The sequence below is a fragment of the Sciurus carolinensis genome, chromosome 9 (genome assembly GCF_902686445.1).
Source record: "Sciurus carolinensis chromosome 9, mSciCar1.2, whole genome shotgun sequence".
In the NCBI taxonomy this organism is placed as follows: Eukaryota; Metazoa; Chordata; class Mammalia; order Rodentia; family Sciuridae; genus Sciurus; species Sciurus carolinensis.
Genome location: NC_062221.1, coordinates 427977 through 446199, shown reverse-complemented (window position 1 = coordinate 446199; position 18223 = coordinate 427977). Strand labels below are relative to the sequence as shown.

The 18223-nt window shown below is 50.8% G+C and overlaps 1 protein-coding gene across 6 annotated transcripts in view; it reads right to left on the bottom strand.

The window, feature by feature from the left end:
- The window catches only part of Rnf13 (ring finger protein 13), a 149403-nt gene that overhangs the window by 71872 nt on the left and 59308 nt on the right, over positions 1-18223 (bottom strand). For 3 of the 6 annotated variants that reach the window (XM_047563018.1, XM_047563016.1, XM_047563019.1), the window contains one exon: positions 3818-3943. The exons of 1 other annotated variant lie outside the window; for it this stretch is intronic. In XM_047563018.1, the coding sequence (XP_047418974.1) occupies positions 3818-3943 (126 nt within the window). Of the gene's footprint in view, positions 1-3817; positions 3944-7629; positions 7766-18223 lie in introns of those variants that run through there. 2 more of the 6 variants (XM_047563021.1, XM_047563020.1) reach the window with 2 other exon arrangements.

Sequence of the window (18223 nt, the reverse complement as noted above, 5' to 3'; positions counted from 1 at the left end):
ACTTAGTGTGACATGTTTAATAATATACAATGGCAACTCCTATGTAGTAAAGAATTGCTCTCTTTGATTCCTATTGCTCCTAAACAATGTACCATGTGAATGGTGATTGTGTGGATGTTACCAACCATTCTTTAGTTTGTACCTAGGTAAGGGTCATTTTGACCCACTTCCCCCTCTGTCGATGATCTCATGATGTTAGTTTGTAGTTTCGAATCATAGCAACAGACACTTATGATTGATGTGATTTTTGGTATAAGAACCCCTACAACCCTGTGGTCGGGGCTGTTCTCCCAATAACCATTTTTTGGGGGCATTGTGTGAGACAGTCAGTCGGCCAGCTTTTATTAAGACTCTCAAATTTGGACTTCTCAGCGGTGATCGGTCTGTTCTTAAGTTGCGCCCCATAACAAAAGCTTATGTTAACTGATACCTCGTTACTATGTTATAGTGTTATCTATCAGTCAGTAACTTAATTTCTGAAGAGTCATCATCTTTTTTAGATATAGATTTTATTACTCTACCATAACTCCATCCAGTTCTGGTCACCCCCTGGGATCATCTGATATGACAGGAGATTGGTACTTTACGAACTATCACATTCCAAAGTAATCTAGTCTGGCAAGTAAAAATTTCCTTTAAAAATTTTTTTTCTCAATGAGTAAGTAAGGGGTCTTTGGAAAAAATTTGCTTTGACAAATTTGACATGAACATGGTTACTTCTGCAAAGCCATATTATCTTAAAAGAATGACACGTCACTGAACATTATTTTGTCTTGCAAAGACAAGGAGAATATCACAGATCACAAAAAACTTTGTGTACATCTTTTCCCCTTTGACAAGAAAATTCCACAGTTGGATTTCTTGGGGCTATTGTCCAAATTCCCCTGTAGATTCTGAAGTTCCAACATTCACCAACCAGTCATCAATTTTATTCTTTGGTAAAAATAATAATAATAGCCATGGTAGTAAAAGTAGTAACAGTGGGAACAACATGGGGAGTCGCCATCTTTACCATCCCTATCTCCACTCATCTCCATGGTAAAATCAGGAAGCGGCAACAGTTAGAATCTACTGCCTTCCTCATGTGAACGGCATTTCACGGGACTATTTCATTGATCCTCATAATGATCCTATAATAGGACAAATCATCAATTCCTACTTTGCAGATAAGGATAAGAAGCACATAGAGGATAAACAACTTGCCCAGGATCATACTGCTAGTGAATGACAAAGATGGGATTCAAATGTGTGCAGTCATCTCTAGGCCTTGACTGGAATCACTACATCTCCCCTGTAAACCAGTGTCCCTAAATTTAACACAATTGAGATTAAGATAAAAATTAATAGATGTGAGATAAGTAAAAATCTTTATGCATAATATCTCCATTATACATTTATGAAACAAAAATAACCAAGTTAAAAAACATCTATAATAGACTAGGACTTTATGCTTTAAAAGACTACACCTACGTGATAAAGTTAATGGGAAAATTATTATTTTCCTTTCTAAAATGACAGTGGCTTAATTTAAATACTTCATATTTTCCCCATGTATATATAGTTTTAAGATGCATTACACATACGCAGAAGGTTTACTATTGCTGGGTTTGATTTAACAAACCTTTGTTGACTGATCACTACGCACTGTGATAAGAAGTGGATATGTAACTATAATTAAAACATGAACTCTAAACACCATCAACTCACAAAACAAGAAAATGCATAAAATAACAAGTTGATAAAGCTCGACACAGGAGGCACCTGCAAAGTGGAGCTGGCACTCGGGCTGGGACATGCTCTGCCAATGACAGAAGCGACTGCAGAGCAGGCTTCCGGAGCGCAGAGTGACCAGCAGTCAGACACAAGTGGCAGTAGTCGCCCTGGACAGAGGACACAGCCCGTGCAAAGGCACCGAGGGGCAGCAGAGAGCACAGCAGCAGGCAGACTCCTAACCCTAACCCAACCTGCAGCTCCGCCAGCTCTCAGACCAGCAACCAGGACACACTCTCGAGGGGCCAAGAGGGCAAACCCACCTCCTGTTCACTCCAACGTGTGCTTTCACCTCAAAAAAGAACACTTGTGACCTTGTTTCCCTAACTTTCAAAGTGAACACGCCCAACCCACCTAAAAAGGAAAGTTACAACAGCAACAAAGTAGCCTAGCTTCTCCTCAGGAAAACTCAGCCAGAAATCACACAGCACAGCAGAAATGAACCTTTGACTCACAGAATTAGTTTATTTTTAGTTTCCTATGAGCAAAAAGTTAACAAAATGTTACAATAATATTTCATTTTGCTTGGAACAATGTGTAATTATCATAGCTTAGTTCTGGATCAAATCTTATAATGGTTTAAAGTCAAACTACATAAACGACTCTGAAAAGCAGGAAATCTAGATTTGATTTCAAAATCTATTTTCCATTTAAAGGCAATCAAGAGTCTAGACGTGGACTCAATATGCAACAGACGCGACACCCGCCATTCAGGAAGTGCTGTTGTGCATCTTCAGCCTTCACAGTCACTACCTCAGGCCTGCAGAGTGCTATCAGGGAGGCTCCATCTCTTGATGGACGTCACAGAGACAAGCCCCACGTGCAGCCGGGTGGGCGCCTTTCCTTCTGAACAGACCGTGGGGTGAGCACAGTGACACCCGAATCTGTTCAGTGAGGCCCTCGCCCTGAGCAGTCCAGGGAAGCCACATCAGGCCTGTTCTACACAGGTCTCGAAGTGGCTTCTGCCCAGGCCAACCCAGAAACAGAGCTATAGAAACCATCCCTTGCGAGGGGCACTGGTGACACCAGGGTACAACACTGTAGAGGCCAGGAGTTTGGACTGAGCTATCGCACTCAGCCCAGCAGACCAAAGCAATCCAGAGCTCAGTCGCAGTACTGAGCGCTGCGGCAGCAGGAGCCTCGTGGAGGATGGACTAAGCGAGCTACCACTGACTGGCCAGCTGATTCACTGTAGCCAGTGTTTCCTAGGCTTCACTTTTGTCTTCCACAAATGCCGAAGGATCACGCTGGTGGAGCCCCGAGATTCAGCTCTGGTTCTGGGGGTGCCTGGTTTACAAATGGGTTTATTTTTCTTCGCTCAGATAAACTGTACCTGACGTAATAAGGAACTGACTTGGTCTAAGGAATTTTCCTTCTAACAGTCATGGTGAAGTTCCACAGAGAACTTACTTTCCTATGGGAAACCCAGCCTAACCTGCGTTAGGAAGACAACGCGTGGCACAGGGACAGCATCAGCTGGTTACAAGAGAAACCTCGCCCTCAGGGCAGCTGCAGGCAGAGGAAGCTCTGGGCTGGCCCGGAAGGGCAAGGCCCAGCTCAGGAGGAGCACCATCCCTGGAGCAGGTGAGGCGGGACTCCTCTCAGGAGGAGCGCCATCCCTGGAGCAGGTGAGGCGGGACTCCTCTCAGGAGGAGCGCCACCCCTGGAGCAGGTGAGGCGGGACTCCTCTCAGGAGGAGCGCCACCCCTGGAGCAGGTGAGGCGGGACTCCTCTCCTAAATCACCCTCAGACGCCGGCAAGCACTGGAGATTCCTGGAGCTCTGGGAGTGCTCCTCTCTAGTCAACCGTTCCTAAAACTGTCTCCCGTCCACGCTCGCTGCCAGACGCTCAGCTGAACGCTACAGCCGAGCGAGGGCGGAAGTGGCCTGCTCCTGCCTGTGGCCCACCGCCCTGCACATCTTCCCTCATTAAGCCTGCTTCTACTCTTACTCTGAACTACTTTGTGTATTGCCTCAAATCTTTTCTGAAACAAGGGAGAATTTAAATTAGTTAAAAAAACAAACAAATTTTAAAAAGGAAATAGTACCTTTATATCAAAATTACAATCAAGTCTTCTAATTAACACGATGAAAGCGCCAGATGAATTGTCTTTTAGTGGTGGAGGTGCTATGGGTTCGCAAGCATTCTCTGGTTTTGAGTTAATCAGAAAACCCTGAAAAAGAATTGTGATAGAGTTATCGTTCTGGTTTCTCGCAGTGCAGCAGCAACTTAACTCTGCAGACGCTACGCTCACGAGTCTGCCCCCAGGACCTACCATGGCAGTTACGACTGTTGGTAGCCCCAGACGTCTACAGGAGTATTGGTTTAGTAAACACTGAGTGTTTTAAAATGAATTCTGTCTTAGTACTAGAGTTAACAACAAAAAATCACACAAAAGACAATCACCCAGAGAAAATTACCGCTATTTTCCAACATTTGACATTTCTAAATCAAGCAAATCCTTTTTTAAAGTTATCTTCCAATTCCCATTCATGTTATCAAACAAGAAAAATGCACATTAAAATTTCTAGAAATTCATTCTACAGAAACACTAGCTTGAGTATAAAAAAGTAGGAAGATGTTTATTCTAAATTGATTTAGTAGCAAAAGCTGGAAATCATGAACATCAATAGGGCAGTTATTTAAAAAATTATATATTCATACAATAGAAAAATAACACAGTCTTAAAGATTGAGGAAGATCTATACTTACTAAACTGAAAATAAGTCTGTAAGAGAATCATGAATTTAAGAAGAAACAGCAAGTTGCTTTCCTAGAAATGCAGGATGGTTTCACATCACAAAATGGAGTAACGTAAAATGTTATGTATTAATAGATCAAAAGGGAAAAGCCAAATGATTATATCAACAGGGTTAAAAATGAGTAAACACAGAAAAAGATGGCCAGATTCATCAAATCATTTATAAGAATACATTAGCAACAACGGCTATGACGTGAAGACTTAACCAAAGTTCTGCATGGCTGGGCACCATGGCCATGCCTGTAAACCCAGTAGAGGAACGCCTGTAAATCCAGAGGCTGAGGCAGGAGGATGTGAGTTCAAAGCCAGCCTCAGCCACTTAGCTAGGCCCTAAGCAACTCAGTGAGACCCTGTCTGAAAATATCTTACGATTTTAAAAAGGGCTGGGAATGTGTGTGGCTCAGTGGCCAAGAGCCCCTGGTTCAATCCCCCCAAATAAAAACAAAAATCTGCATGGGCTTGAACTGATCACCAGCCAAGTCACAGGATTTGGCAGTCTCTCTGCCCTAAGCGGCACTGTTTGGCTTGCCACAGGGAAAGCTTCTGCACACGTTTCAGGAATAAAATGCCTACGTCCTCCGTTCCTCACAGAGGAGCGAGCGCCTCTTCTCCATTCCACCAGGCTCCTGGCTTCACAGAAGGGCACTGCAGACGTGCTTCTAACAGTGAGCGTCCGCTTCACTCCTGGCAGACGGGTTCTCTGCTCTCTCCTCTGTGCCCTACTGCACACACTGATTCTAATCCCAGGGTGCAACGAATCTTTTCCAACATACCTGGAACAGCAACTAAACTCGCCTGCCTGGTACCTAGCAGGCCAGAAGCTGGTGCGGCACCGTGTGCCGTGACCCAGCTAGTCAGGACACAGGCAGAAGGACCGTTGAGCCCAGGAGCTCAAGGTCAGGCTGGGCCACATAGCAAAGCCCTTTCCCCTAACCTGCCAAAACAAAAGGACTACGGCCCAGCTTCCACAGCAGGTGAGGACAACTCCTTCCTGAGTGCCACCGAGCAAGAGCAAAGTGAAAGCACCCACCGTGGTGAACGGCGGAGCTCCAGGGCGCACCGCACTGCGGAGCCAGCAAAACAGGGTGTGGGCCAGAGGGTCTACCAGTGGAAATGGAAAGGAATCTTTTTTCAATCATTTTGAATCTGTTGTTAAATCTATTTTGAAAAGCATGTATTAATTTAAAACTAGAGAGCATTTATAAAAATCAAATACGCCTGAGTCAAAAATTCTCAAAACAATCATTTTGCCTTAAATTGACTTACGTTTTGAAAAAACAGGTCTTAGAGTAGTGAATATCATCTTTCCTATTGATTATACTACAGCAACTTCCAACAACAGCTTATCGATTCCCCTCCTTCCCTCAGATTGAAGTCACTCACAACCAAGCTCATGTTTACTTTCTTTCATCCACAAAGTCTGGCAGGCAGCATGATGAGCCTGGCCAATCAGAAAGTGCACTGCAGGCCAGACGCACAGGCCTTGTCACCCGGGCCAGCCCTCCTGTCGAAAGGCGTCGGCTCCACAGTAAGCGTCCTCTTCACCTGCAGCATCTGCCGGGCACGTTAAGCTAACCGCAGCTGCCCTAAGAGAACTGCCGTGCCTAGGAGACTGCATGCCCAACTTCCTTCTCCTGGTTGCTGTGATCCTCTGATGGTAGGCAGGGATGCTGGGCAGCATCTCAGAATCATCAGATACACAAATAAATGCACACAACAGCTTTATGATTTCTAAAGACACTGCTTTTCTTTGAAAAGTTTTTGGAACTACGATAGAGCATAAAACATGACTTCCACCTTGAGTTTTCATGAACCAAACACACCGTATCAGGAAACAGGTCACAGTGCTCCAGAAGAACCCTCCATCTCCCCCGACCCAGCCCCAGAGCCACCACATGGCTTCCCACAGCTTAGAGTCAGGCCTAGCTTCACACTGGATACAAACCACCATACAACATAATAAATGCTTTTTAGACTGTGCTCAGCACTAGATTTGTGAGATTCATCCCCACTGCTGAGCATCCATACTGCAGAGAAATATTTTGTTGGTCTTTCCTTTTCATTTCTATATAATATTCCAACATGTGAACATACCACAATTTATTCTAGTGCTGATGAACAAGTGGGTAGCTCCTTAGTTTGCTGTTACTATAAATTGGGTTACTGTAAACTTTCCAGTAAAAGTCTTTTTGTGAACACACATATACAACATATACAAGAAGTGGAATCACAGGCTTTCAAGCTAGATCACAGGGCACAAAGTTTTATGAAAACACTGTCAAACAGTTTCTCGAAGTGATTTGGGTTACCAGTTTTCAACTGGAATAGTCAAATAACTAAACATAAAAATCATAGTAAACACAATCTTGTTTTAATGCTTCAGAGGAGATTTAGTTCAGGGTAAATGTTATGTCAACTTTTGTTGACAAATTACAATGGTTAAGGAGTCATAAAGAGATAATTTAATAAAGTGATTTTTTAAAGATGAGTAACAGCACAGGGGAGGGAACAGATGGGAGACGTGGTCAGGTGTGTCCCTGGGAAACTGAGAGCAAATCTGTGACCAGCCCATGCTGGCTGGCCAATGGCCCTGGGCACTGCAACAGCACCGTGCCTTTGCCTCGGAGAACTCAGTTCACCTGTGCAGAAACCCACATGACTGCCAACCTCGTCCTCCCCGTCTCACCGTGTGGCCAGCAATAAGCCACAGACTCCGCCGCAGCCGCGCAAGCCCAGAACTCAACTCCACGCTGCGTTCTTGGCCGCTCTGAGTGCAGCCCCCAAGACACACCCCCACAAACACACACACACACACACACAGAAAGCAGAAAACAACAGCAACAAGAAAAGTAAACCAAGAGGTCGTGAACCCAATTCCAAGATCGGATGCAGGCACTTTGGATGTCGGTGATCTCAGCGGGATCTGCCATACACATTTATATTCAAACAGAGACCAAGACGGTCCGAGTGACACTCAGACTTTATTACCAGTGTCTTCCTAACGTGAGACGTGAATTTATCTGTGTCAACTTTCTGGAACGTTACGAGTCCCCCCGTCTTTTTCACGATTCTTCGTTTCTTAGATCACAGTAACTCACATGGGGCACATTTCACTCCTTTTCCACAGGGAGCTGGAGACACATCTTTTCTTATGCATTAAAACCTCCTTTCAGGGCTGGGGGTGTGACTCAGTGGTAGAGCGCACGCTTTGCCCTGAGTTTGATTCCCAGCATCACTAAAGAAAAGAAAAACACAAAAACAAAATAAAACAAACAAAAAAACACCTCACATTCTACTCAGATGAGTTCCTTTAAACTCCTTCTCTCTGAACTCACTGTTCTCATTTCATGAGGTTCCTGGTAAGTAGTGGGATGGATAAAAATGAGTAAACTGTACAAGCAATTTAGGAAATAACAGGTTATTAATTTTTAATTATTCTAATAAGATTTCAAAAAGCACAAGCAGCATGTGGTACAACTGCAGAGAATGAGGCAATTCTAACTACAGAGGCAATAACAGAGAAAGTGGAATGCGACTTGTCCCTGCACTTCACTCCATTTCAGCTTCGTGACAAAAACCAGAGTGGCCACAGTCAGTGGATCCAGCACCACGACGTCAGGAGCCAACGACGCCTGCACCTGTTCCGGGTGCCGCGTGTCCACGGGGGACGCATACAGGACCGACTTAAGCTCTGGCAAACATCACACTCCTTCCAGCAGATTTTTGACCTATTACTCTACTGTGCCATAATTCTCCCATCTTTTAGATGGGAGGGAAAAAAATCAGTATATTACTTATTCCAGCTCCATGCCCACCTGCAAATTTGATAGCCATATGTTCCATGTCTCTCTGCAAGTCTCTGAAGAAAACACTAAATAAGATGGAAATCTGAAGGTATACAATGATTTTAAAATTCAGTTTTGACTGGATTAAAGGTTTCAGAAAAATCCTTTCACAAATGAGACATTACATATATAGGAGCTCAATGTTACATTTCACTGTGTACACTCAGCTAGATAAAACTTCTTTTGGTTATACATTTTACTTCATGAGTTATAGTTTAGGTCTTAATGAAAGCGATTATAAAATACCATTTTTACAGCCATTAATAAACCAAGCATGGTGGTGCATGCCTGTAATCCCAGCTGCTCAGGAGGAAGTTCAAGGCCAGTCTCAGCAACTTAGTGAGGCCCAAAGCAAGTTGACAAAACCCTGTCACACAGTAAAAAACAGAAAGAGCTGGGGATTTTAGCTCAGTGGTAAAGAGTCCCTGGGTTCAATCCCCAGTGCCAAAAATAAATAAATAAGTAAACCTTATTAACACTCCAAAAATATTAAAAGAATGATTTAAAAAGCTCACAAAAAATTATCGGTAATAAATTTGTTGCATATTAATATTCTAAGAATGTAAATGTTTATTGACAAAAGTATCCCAGACTATTATACTTGTTTATTCAAAGAGCACTGAGACTTTTTTTAAAAAGAGGAAAAGTGTCAATACGCAGTTCTTTGTTTATTTATTTATTTTTTCCCACACACAGTTCTAAACCCTCATCCTTACAAAGCAAAGACTGCTGCAGTACATGGGGAAATGGTCACTGAAGACAGAGGGAATCTCACAAATCTCCCAGCCTTTGAGCAAGTCAACAGAAATATGAAGCATAAATGCAATTAGTTTGATTACTTCTATTATATATAAGAAGTCTAATAAAAATCACATAGCTTACAAATAAAAAAATAAGATCACTCATCTGAGTAATTTCCTGAAATCAAAGTTTTTGAGTAATTTCTTTAGAAGGATTTAGTAATTAGCATTTATCTTTATTAAGTTAACTACTGCTTCCAGTCAACAAGGAATAACAGGTACTAGGTCACACGCCTGCTGTGAACGACTAAAACACCAAACAAAAGACACACGAAACACCAGCCTCCAAACACTGGAGGACCTGAGGACCACAGGCGGGACCCCTGGGAAGAGATAAGTCCACAGGATCAGGCCCCAAGGGCCTTGGTCAGTGCCTGGAGAGACCCAGACCTTGGCACAGGGGAGAGGAGCCCAGAGAGGCCAGCACTGGCCAAGTTGAGCAGACAAAGTGCAGAGTCTGGGAGGCCAAGCAGCAGGATTCTGTGGGTACAAGGCCAGAGAGAGGGAGTTACAGAGAGAGGGAAAGGGCTCCAGAGAGAGAGGGAAAGGGCTCCAGAGAGGGAAAGGGCTCCAGAGAGAGAGGGAAAGGGCTCCAGAGAGAGAGGGAAAGGGCTGCAGAGAGAGAGGGAAAGGGCTCCAGAGAGAGAGGGAAAGGGCTCCAGAGAGAGAGGGAAAGGGCTCCAGAGAGAGAGGGAAAGGGCTCCAGAGAGAGAGGGAGAGGGCTCCAGAGAGAGAGGGAAAGGGCTCCAGAGAGAGAGGGAGAGGGCTCCAGAGAGAGAGGGAGAGGGCTGCAGAGAGAGAGGGAGAGGGCTGCAGAGAGAGAGGGAGAGGGCTCCAGAGAGAGAGGGAAAGGGCTCCAGAGAGAGGGAAAGGGCTCCAGAGAGAGAGGGAAAGGGCTCCAGAGAGAGAGGGAGAAGGCTCCAGAGAGAGAGGGAAAGGGCTCCAGAGAGAGAGGGAGAGGGCTCCAGAGAGAGAGGGAAAGGGCTCCAGAGAGAGAGGGAAAGGGCTCCAGAGAGAGAGGGAAAGGGCTCCAGAGAGAGAGGGAAAGGGCTCCAGAGAGAGAGGGAAAGGGCTCCAGAGAGAGAGGGAAAGGGCTCCAGAGAGAGAGGGAAAGGGCTCCAGAGAGAGAGGGAGAGGGCTCCAGAGAGAGAGGGAAAGGGCTCCAGAGAGAGAGGGAGAGGGCTCCAGAGAGAGAGGGAAAGGGCTCCAGAGAGAGAGGGAAAGGGCTCCAGAGAGAGAGGGAAAGGGCTCCAGAGAGAGAGGGAAAGGGCTCCAGAGAGAGAGGGAAAGGGCTCCAGAGAGAGAGGGAAAGGGCTCCAGAGAGAGAGGGAAAGGGCTCCAGGGAGAGAGGGAAAGGGCTCCAGAGAGAGAGGGAAAGGGCTCCAGAGAGAGAGGGAAAGGGCTCCAGAGAGAGAGGGAAAGGGCTCCAGAGAGAGAGGGAAAGGGCTCCAGAGAGAGAGGGAAAGGGCTCCAGAGAGAGAGGGAAAGGGCTCCAGAGAGAGGGAAAGGGCTCCAGAGAGAGAGGGAAAGGGCTCCAGAGAGAGAGGGAAAGGGCTCCAGAGAGAGAGGGAAAAGGCTCCAGAGAGAGAGGGAAAGGGCTCCAGAGAGAGAGGGAAAGGGCTCCAGAGAGAGGGAAAGGGCTCCAGAGAGAGAGGGAAAGGGCTCCAGAGAGAGAGGGAAAAGGCTCCAGAGAGAGAGGGAAAGGGCTCCAGAGAGAGAGGGAAAGGGCTCCAGAGAGAGAGGGAAAGGGCTGCAGAGAGAGAGGGAAAGGGCTCCAGAGAGAGAGGGAAAGGGCTCCAGAGAGAGAGGGAAAGGGCTCCAGAGAGAGAGGGAAAGGGCTGCAGAGAGAGAGGGAAAGGGCTCCAGAGAGAGAGGGAAAGGGCTCCAGAGAGAGAGGGAAAGGGCTCCAGAGAGAGAGGGAAAGGGCTCCAGAGAGAGAGGGAAAGGGCTGCAGAGAGAGAGGGAAAGGGCTCCAGAGAGAGAGGGAAAGGGCTCCAGAGAGAGAGGGAAAGGGCTCCAGAGAGAGAGGGAAAGGGCTCCAGAGAGAGAGGGAAAAGGCTCCAGAGAGAGAGGGAAAGGGCTCCAGAGAGAGAGGGAAAGGGCTCCAGAGAGAGGGAAAGGGCTCCAGAGAGAGAGGGAAAGGGCTCCAGAGAGAGAGGGAAAGGGCTCCAGAGAGAGAGGGAAAGGGCTCCAGAGAGAGAGGGAAAGGGCTCCAGAGAGAGAGGGAAAGGGCTCCAGAGAGAGAGGGAAAGGGCTCCAGAGAGAGAGGGAAAGGGCTCCAGAGAGAGGGAAAGGGCTCCAGAGAGAGAGGGAAAGGGCTCCAGAGAGAGAGGGAAAGGGCTCCAGAGAGAGAGGGAAAGGGCTCCAGAGAGAGAGGGAAAGGGCTCCAGAGAGAGAGGGAAAGGGCTGCAGAGAGAGAGGGAAAGGGCTGCAGAGAGAGAGGGAAAGGGCTCCAGAGAGAGAGGGAAAGGGCTCCAGAGAGAGGGAAAGGGCTCCAGAGAGAGAGGGAAAGGGCTCCAGAGAGAGAGGGAAAGGGCTCCAGAGAGAGAGGGAAAGGGCTCCAGAGAGAGGGAAAGGGCTCCAGAGAGAGAGGGAAAGGGCTCCAGAGAGAGAGGGAAAGGGCTCCAGAGAGAGAGGGAAAGGGCTCCAGAGAGAGAGGGAAAGGGCTCCAGAGAGAGAGGGAAAGGGCTCCAGAGAGAGAGGGAAAGGGCTCCAGAGAGAGAGGGAAAGGGCTCCAGAGAGAGAGGGAAAGGGCTCCAGAGAGAGGGAAAGGGCTCCAGAGAGAGAGGGAAAGTGCTCCAGAGAGAGAGGGAAAGGGCTCCAGAGAGAGAGGGAAAGGGCTCCAGAGAGAGAGGGAAAGGGCTCCAGAGAGGGAAAGGGCTCCAGAGAGAGAGGGAAAGGGCTCCAGAGAGAGGGAAAGGGCTCCAGAGAGAGAGGGAAAGGGCTCCAGAGAGAGATGGAAAGGGCTCCAGAGAGAGAGGGAAAGGGCTCCGGAGAGAGAGGGAAAGGGCTCCAGAGAGAGAGGGAAAGGGCTCCAGAGAGAGGGAAAGGGCTCCAGAGAGAGAGGGAAAGTGCTCCAGAGAGAGAGGGAAAGGGCTCCAGAGAGAGAGGGAAAGGGCTCCAGAGAGAGAGGGAAAGGGCTCCAGAGAGAGAGGGAAAGGGCTCCAGAGAGAGAGGGAGAGGGCTCCAGAGAGAGAGGGAAAGGGCTCCAGAGAGAGAGGGAAAGGGCTGCAAAGAGAGAGGGAAAGGGCTCCAGAGAGAGAGGGAAAGGGCTCCAGAGAGAGGGAAAGGGCTCCAGAGAGAGAGGGAAAGGGCTCCAGAGAGAGAGGGAAAGGGCTCCAGAGAGAGAGGGAAAGGGCTCCAGAGAGAGAGGGAAAGGGCTCCAGAGAGAGAGGGAAAGGGCTCCAGAGAGAGAGGGAAAAGGCTCCAGAGAGAGAGGGAAAGGGCTCCAGAGAGAGAGGGAAAGGGCTCCAGAGAGAGGGAAAGGGCTCCAGAGAGAGAGGGAAAGGGCTCCAGAGAGAGGGAAAGGGCTCCAGAGAGAGAGGGAAAGTGCTCCAGAGAGAGAGGGAAAGGGCTCCAGAGAGAGAGGGAAAGGGCTCCAGAGAGAGAGGGAAAGGGCTCCAGAGAGAGAGGGAAAAGGCTCCAGAGAGAGAGGGAAAGGGCTGCAGAGAGAGAGGGAAAGGGCTCCAGAGAGAGAGGGAAAGGGCTCCAGAGAGAGAGGGAAAGGGCTCCAGAGAGAGAGGGAAAGGGCTCCAGAGAGAGGGAAAGGGCTCCAGAGAGAGAGGGAAAGGGCTCCAGAGAGAGAGGGAAAGGGCTCCAGAGAGAGAGGGAAAGGGCTCCAGAGAGAGAGGGAAAGGGCTCCAGAGAGAGAGGGAAAGGGCTCCAGAGAGAGAGGGAAAAGGCTCCAGAGAGAGAGGGAAAGGGCTCCAGAGAGAGGGAAAGGGCTCCAGAGAGAGGGAAAGGGCTCCAGAGAGAGAGGGAAAGGGCTCCAGAGAGAGAGGGAAAGGGCTCCAGAGAGAGAGGGAAAGGGCTCCAGAGAGAGAGGGAAAGGGCTCCAGAGAGAGAGGGAAAGGGCTCCAGAGAGAGGGAAAGGGCTCCAGAGAGAGAGGGAAAGGGCTCCAGAGAGAGAGGGAAAGGGCTCCAGAGAGAGAGGGAAAGGGCTCCAGAGAGAGAGGGAAAGGGCTCCAGAGAGAGAGGGAAAGGGCTCCAGAGAGAGAGGGAAAGGGCTCCAGAGAGAGAGGGAAAGGGCTCCAGAGAGAGGGAAAGGGCTCCAGAGAGAGAGGGAAAGGGCTCCAGAGAGAGAGGGAAAGGGCTCCAGAGAGAGAGGGAAAGGGCTCCAGAGAGAGAGGGAAAGGGCTCCAGAGAGAGAGGGAAAGGGCTCCAGAGAGAGAGGGAAAGGGCTCCAGAGAGAGAGGGAAAGGGCTCCAGAGAGAGAGGGAAAGGGCTCCAGAGAGAGAGGGAAAGGGCTCCAGAGAGAGAGGGAAAGGGCTCCAGAGAGAGAGGGAAAGGGCTCCAGAGAGAGAGGGAAAGGGCTCCAGAGAGAGAGGGAAAGGGCTCCAGAGAGAGGGAAAGGGCTCCAGAGAGAGAGGGAAAGGGCTCCAGAGAGAGAGGGAAAGGGCTCCAGAGAGAGAGGGAAAGGGCTCCAGAGAGAGAGGGAAAGGGCTCCAGAGAGAGAGGGAAAGGGCTCCAGAGAGAGGGAAAGGGCTCCAGAGAGAGAGGGAAAGGGCTCCAGAGAGAGGGAAAGGGCTCCAGAGAGAGAGGGAAAGGGCTCCAGAGAGAGAGGGAAAGGGCTCCAGAGAGAGAGGAAAAGGGCTCCAGAGAGAGAGGGAAAGGGCTCCAGAGAGAGAGGGAAAGGGCTCCAGAGAGAGAGGGAAAGGGCTCCAGAGAGAGGGAAAGGGCTCCAGAGAGAGAGGGAAAGGGCTCCAGAGAGAGAGGAAAGGGCTCCAGAGAGAGGGAAAGGGCTCCAGAGAGAGAGGGAAAGGGCTCCAGAGAGAGAGGGAAAGGGCTCCAGAGAGAGGGAAAGGGCTCCAGAGAGAGGGAAAGGGCTCCAGAGAGAGGGGAAAGGGCTCCAGAGAGAGAGGGAAAGGGCTCCAGAGAGAGAGGGAAAGGGCTCCAGAGAGAGGGAAAGGGCTCCAGAGAGAGAGGGAAAGGGCTCCAGAGAGAGAGGGAAAGGGCTCCAGAGAGAGGGAAAGGGCTCCAGAGAGAGAGGAAAGGGCTCCAGAGAGAGAGGGAAAGGGCTCCAGAGGAGAGGGAAAGGGCTCCAGAGAGAGAGGGAAAGGGCTCCAGAGAGAGAGGGAAAGGGCTCCAGAGAGAGAGGGAAAGGGCTCCAGAGAGAGGGAAGGGCTCCAGAGAGAGAGGGAAAGGGCTCCAGAGAGAGAGGGAAAGGGCTCCAGAGAGAGAGGGAAAGGGCTCCAGAGAGAGAGGGAAAGGGCTCCGAGAGAGAGGGAAAGGGCTCCAGAGAGAGAGGGAAAGGGCTCCAGAGAGAGAGGGAAAGGGCTCCAGAGAGAGAGGGAAAGGGCTCCAGAGAGAGAGGGAAAGGGCTCCAGAGAGAGGGAAAGGGCTCCAGAGAGAGAGGGAAAGGGCTCCAGAGAGAGAGGGAAAGGGCTCCAGAGAGAGAGGGAAAGGGCTCCAGAGAGAGGGAAAGGGCTCCAGAGAGAGAGGGAAAGGGCTCCAGAGAGAGAGGGAAAGGGCTCCAGAGAGAGGGAAAGGGCTCCAGAGAGAGAGGGAAAGGGCTCCAGAGAGAGAGGGAAAGGGCTCCAGAGAGAGAGGGAAAGGGCTCCAGAGAGAGAGGGAAAGGGCTCCAGAGAGAGGGAAAGGGCTCCAGAGAGAGGGGAAAGGGCTCCAGAGAGAGAGGGAAAGGGCTCCAGAGAGAGAGGGAAAGGGCTCCAGAGAGAGAGGGAAAGGGCTCCAGAGAGAGAGGGAAAGGGCTCCAGAGAGAGAGGGAAAGGGCTCCAGAGAGAGGGAAAGGGCTCCAGAGAGAGAGGGAAAGGGCTCCAGAGAGAGAGGGAAAGGGCTCCAGAGAGAGGGAAAGGGCTCCAGAGAGAGGGAAAGGGCTCCAGAGAGAGAGGGAAAGGGCTCCAGAGAGAGGGAAAGGGCTCCAGAGAGAGAGGGAAAGGGCTCCAGAGAGAGAGGGAAAGGGCTCCAGAGAGAGGGAAAGGGCTCCAGAGAGAGAGGGAAAGGGCTCCAGAGAGAGAGGGAAAGGGCTCCAGAGAGAGAGGGAAAGGGCTCCAGAGAGAGAGGGAAAGGGCTCCAGAGAGAGAGGGAAAGGGCTCCAGAGAGAGAGGGAAAGGGCTCCAGAGAGAGAGGGAAAGGGCTCCAGAGAGAGAGGGAAAGGGCTCCAGAGAGAGAGGGAAAGGGCTCCAGAGAGAGAGGGAAAGGGCTCCAGAGAGAGAGGGAAAGGGCTCCAGAGAGAGAGGGAAAGGGCTCCAGAGAGAGGGGAAAGGGCTCCAGAGAGAGAGGGAAAGGGCTCCAGAGAGAGAGGGAAAGGGCTCCAGAGAGAGAGGGAAAGGGCTCCAGAGAGAGGGAAAGGGCTCCAGAGAGAGAGGGAAAGGGCTCCAGAGAGAGGGAAAGGGCTCCAGAGAGAGAGGGAAAGGGCTCCAGAGAGAGGGAAAGGGCTCCAGAGAGAGAGGGAAAGGGCTCCAGAGAGAGAGGGAAAGGGCTCCAGAGAGAGAGGGAAAGGGCTCCAGAGAGAGAGGGAAAGGGCTCCAGAGAGAGAGGGAAAGGGCTCCAGAGAGAGAGGGAAAGGGCTCCAGAGAGAGAGGGAAAGGGCTCCAGAGAGAGAGGGAAAGGGCTCCAGAGAGAGAGGGAAAGGGCTCCAGAGAGAGAGGGAAAGGGCTCCAGAGAGAGAGGGAAAGGGCTCCAGAGAGAGAGGGAAAGGGCTCCAGAGAGAGAGGGAAAGGGCTCCAGAGAGAGAGGGAAAGGGCTCCAGAGAGAGAGGGAAAGGGCTCCAGAGAGAGAGGGAAAGGGCTCCAGAGAGAGGGAAAGGGCTCCAGAGAGAGGGAAAGGGCTCCAGAGAGAGAGGGAAAGGGCTCCAGAGAGAGAGGGAAAGGGCTCCAGAGAGAGAGGGAAAGGGCTCCAGAGAGAGAGGGAAAGGGCTCCAGAGAGAGAGGGAAAGGGCTCCAGAGAGAGAGGGAAAGGGCTCCAGAGAGAGGGAAAGGGCTCCAGAGAGAGAGGGAAAGGGCTCCAGAGAGAGAGGGAAAGGGCTCCAGAGAGAGAGGGAAAGGGCTCCAGAGAGAGGGAAAGGGCTCCAGAGAGAGAGGGAAAGGGCTCCAGAGAGAGAGGGAAAGGGCTCCAGAGAGAGAGGGAAAGGGCTCCAGAGAGATGGAAAGGGCTCCAGAGAGAGAGGGAAAGGGCTCCAGAGAGAGAGGGAAAGGGCTCCAGAGAGAGAGGGAAAGGGCTCCAGAGAGAGAGGGAAAGGGCTCCAGAGAGATGGAAAGGGCTCCAGAGAGAGAGGGAAAGGGCTCCAGAGAGAGAGGGAAAGGGCTCCAGAGAGAGAGGGAAAGGGCTCCAGAGAGAGAGGGAAAGGGCTCCAGAGAGATGGAAAGGGCTGCAGAGAGAGAGGGAAAGGGCTGCAGAGAGAGAGGGAAAGGGCTCCAGAGAGAGAGGGAAAGGGCTCCAGAGAGAGAGGGAAAGGGCTCCAGAGAGAGAGGGAAAGGGCTCCAGAGAGAGAGGGAAAGGGCTCCAGAGAGATGGAAAGGGCTGCAGAGAGAGAGGGAAAGGGCTGCAGAGAGAGAGGGAAAGGGCTCCAGAGAGAGAGGGAAAGGGCTCCAGAGAGAGAGGGAAAGGGCTCCAGAGAGAGGGAAAGGGCTCCAGAGAGATGGAAAGGGCTCCAGAGAGAGAGGGAAAGGGCTGCAGAGAGAGAGGGAAAGGGCTCCAGAGAGAGAGGGAAAGGGCTCCAGAGAGAGAGGGAAAGGGCTCCAGAGAGATGGAAAGGGCTGCAGAGAGAGAGGGAACGGGCTGCAGAGAGAGAGGGAAAGGGCTCCAGAGAGAGAGGGAAAGGGCTCCAGAGAGAGAGGGAAAGGGCTCCAGAGAGAGGGAAAGGGCTCCAGAGAGATGGAAAGGGCTCCAGAGAGAGAGGGAAAGGGCTCCAGAGAGAGAGGGAAAGGGCTCCAGAGAGAGAGGGAAAGGGCTCCAGAGAGAGAGGGAAAGGGCTCCAGAGAGATGGAAAGGGCTGCAGAGAGAGAGGGAAAGGGCTGCAGAGAGAGAGGGAAAGGGCTCCAGAGAGAGAGGGAAAGGGCTCCAGAGAGAGAGGGAAAGGGCTCCAGAGAGAGAGGGAAAGGGCTCCAGAGAGAGAGGGAAAGGGCTCCAGAGAGATGGAAAGGGCTCCAGAGAGAGAAGGAAAGGGCTGCAGAGAGAGAGGGAAAGGGCTCCAGAGAGAGAGGGAAAGGGCTCCAGAGAGATGGAAAGGGCTGCAGAGAGAGAGGGAAAGGGCTGCAGAGAGAGAGGGAAAGGGCTCCAGAGCGAGAGGGAAAGGGCTGCAGAGAGAGAGGGAAAGGGCTCCAGAGAGAGAGGGAAAGGGCTCCAGAGAGATGGAAAGGGCTCCAGAGAGAGAGGGAAAGGGCTCCAGAGAGAGAGGGAAAGGGCTCCAGAGAGAGAGGGAAAGGGCTCCAGAGAGAGAGGGAAAGGGCTGCAGAGAGAGAGGGAAAGGGCTCCAGAGAGAGAGGGAAAGGGCTCCAGAGAGATGGAAAGGGCTCCAGAGAGAGAGGGAAAGGGCTCCAGAGAGAGAGGGAAAGGGCTGCAGAGAGAGAGGGAAAGGGCTCCAGAGAGAGAGGGAAAGGGCTCCAGAGAGATGGAAAGGGCTCCAGAGAGAGAGGGAAAGGGCTCCAGAGAGAGAGGGAAAGGGCTCCAGAGAGAGAGGGAAAGGGCTCCAGAGAGAGAGGGAAAGGGCTCCAGAGAGAGAGGGGTCTCCAAAGAAAGAGAGGGGTCTCCAGAGAGGGAGAGGGAGATTCACAGAGAGAGGGTGGTCCAGAGAGGGAGCAGGCACTCCAGAGAGAGGACACTCTAGAGAGATGCACATATGTGCACTCAAGCCTCTAGTGCTCTGTCTG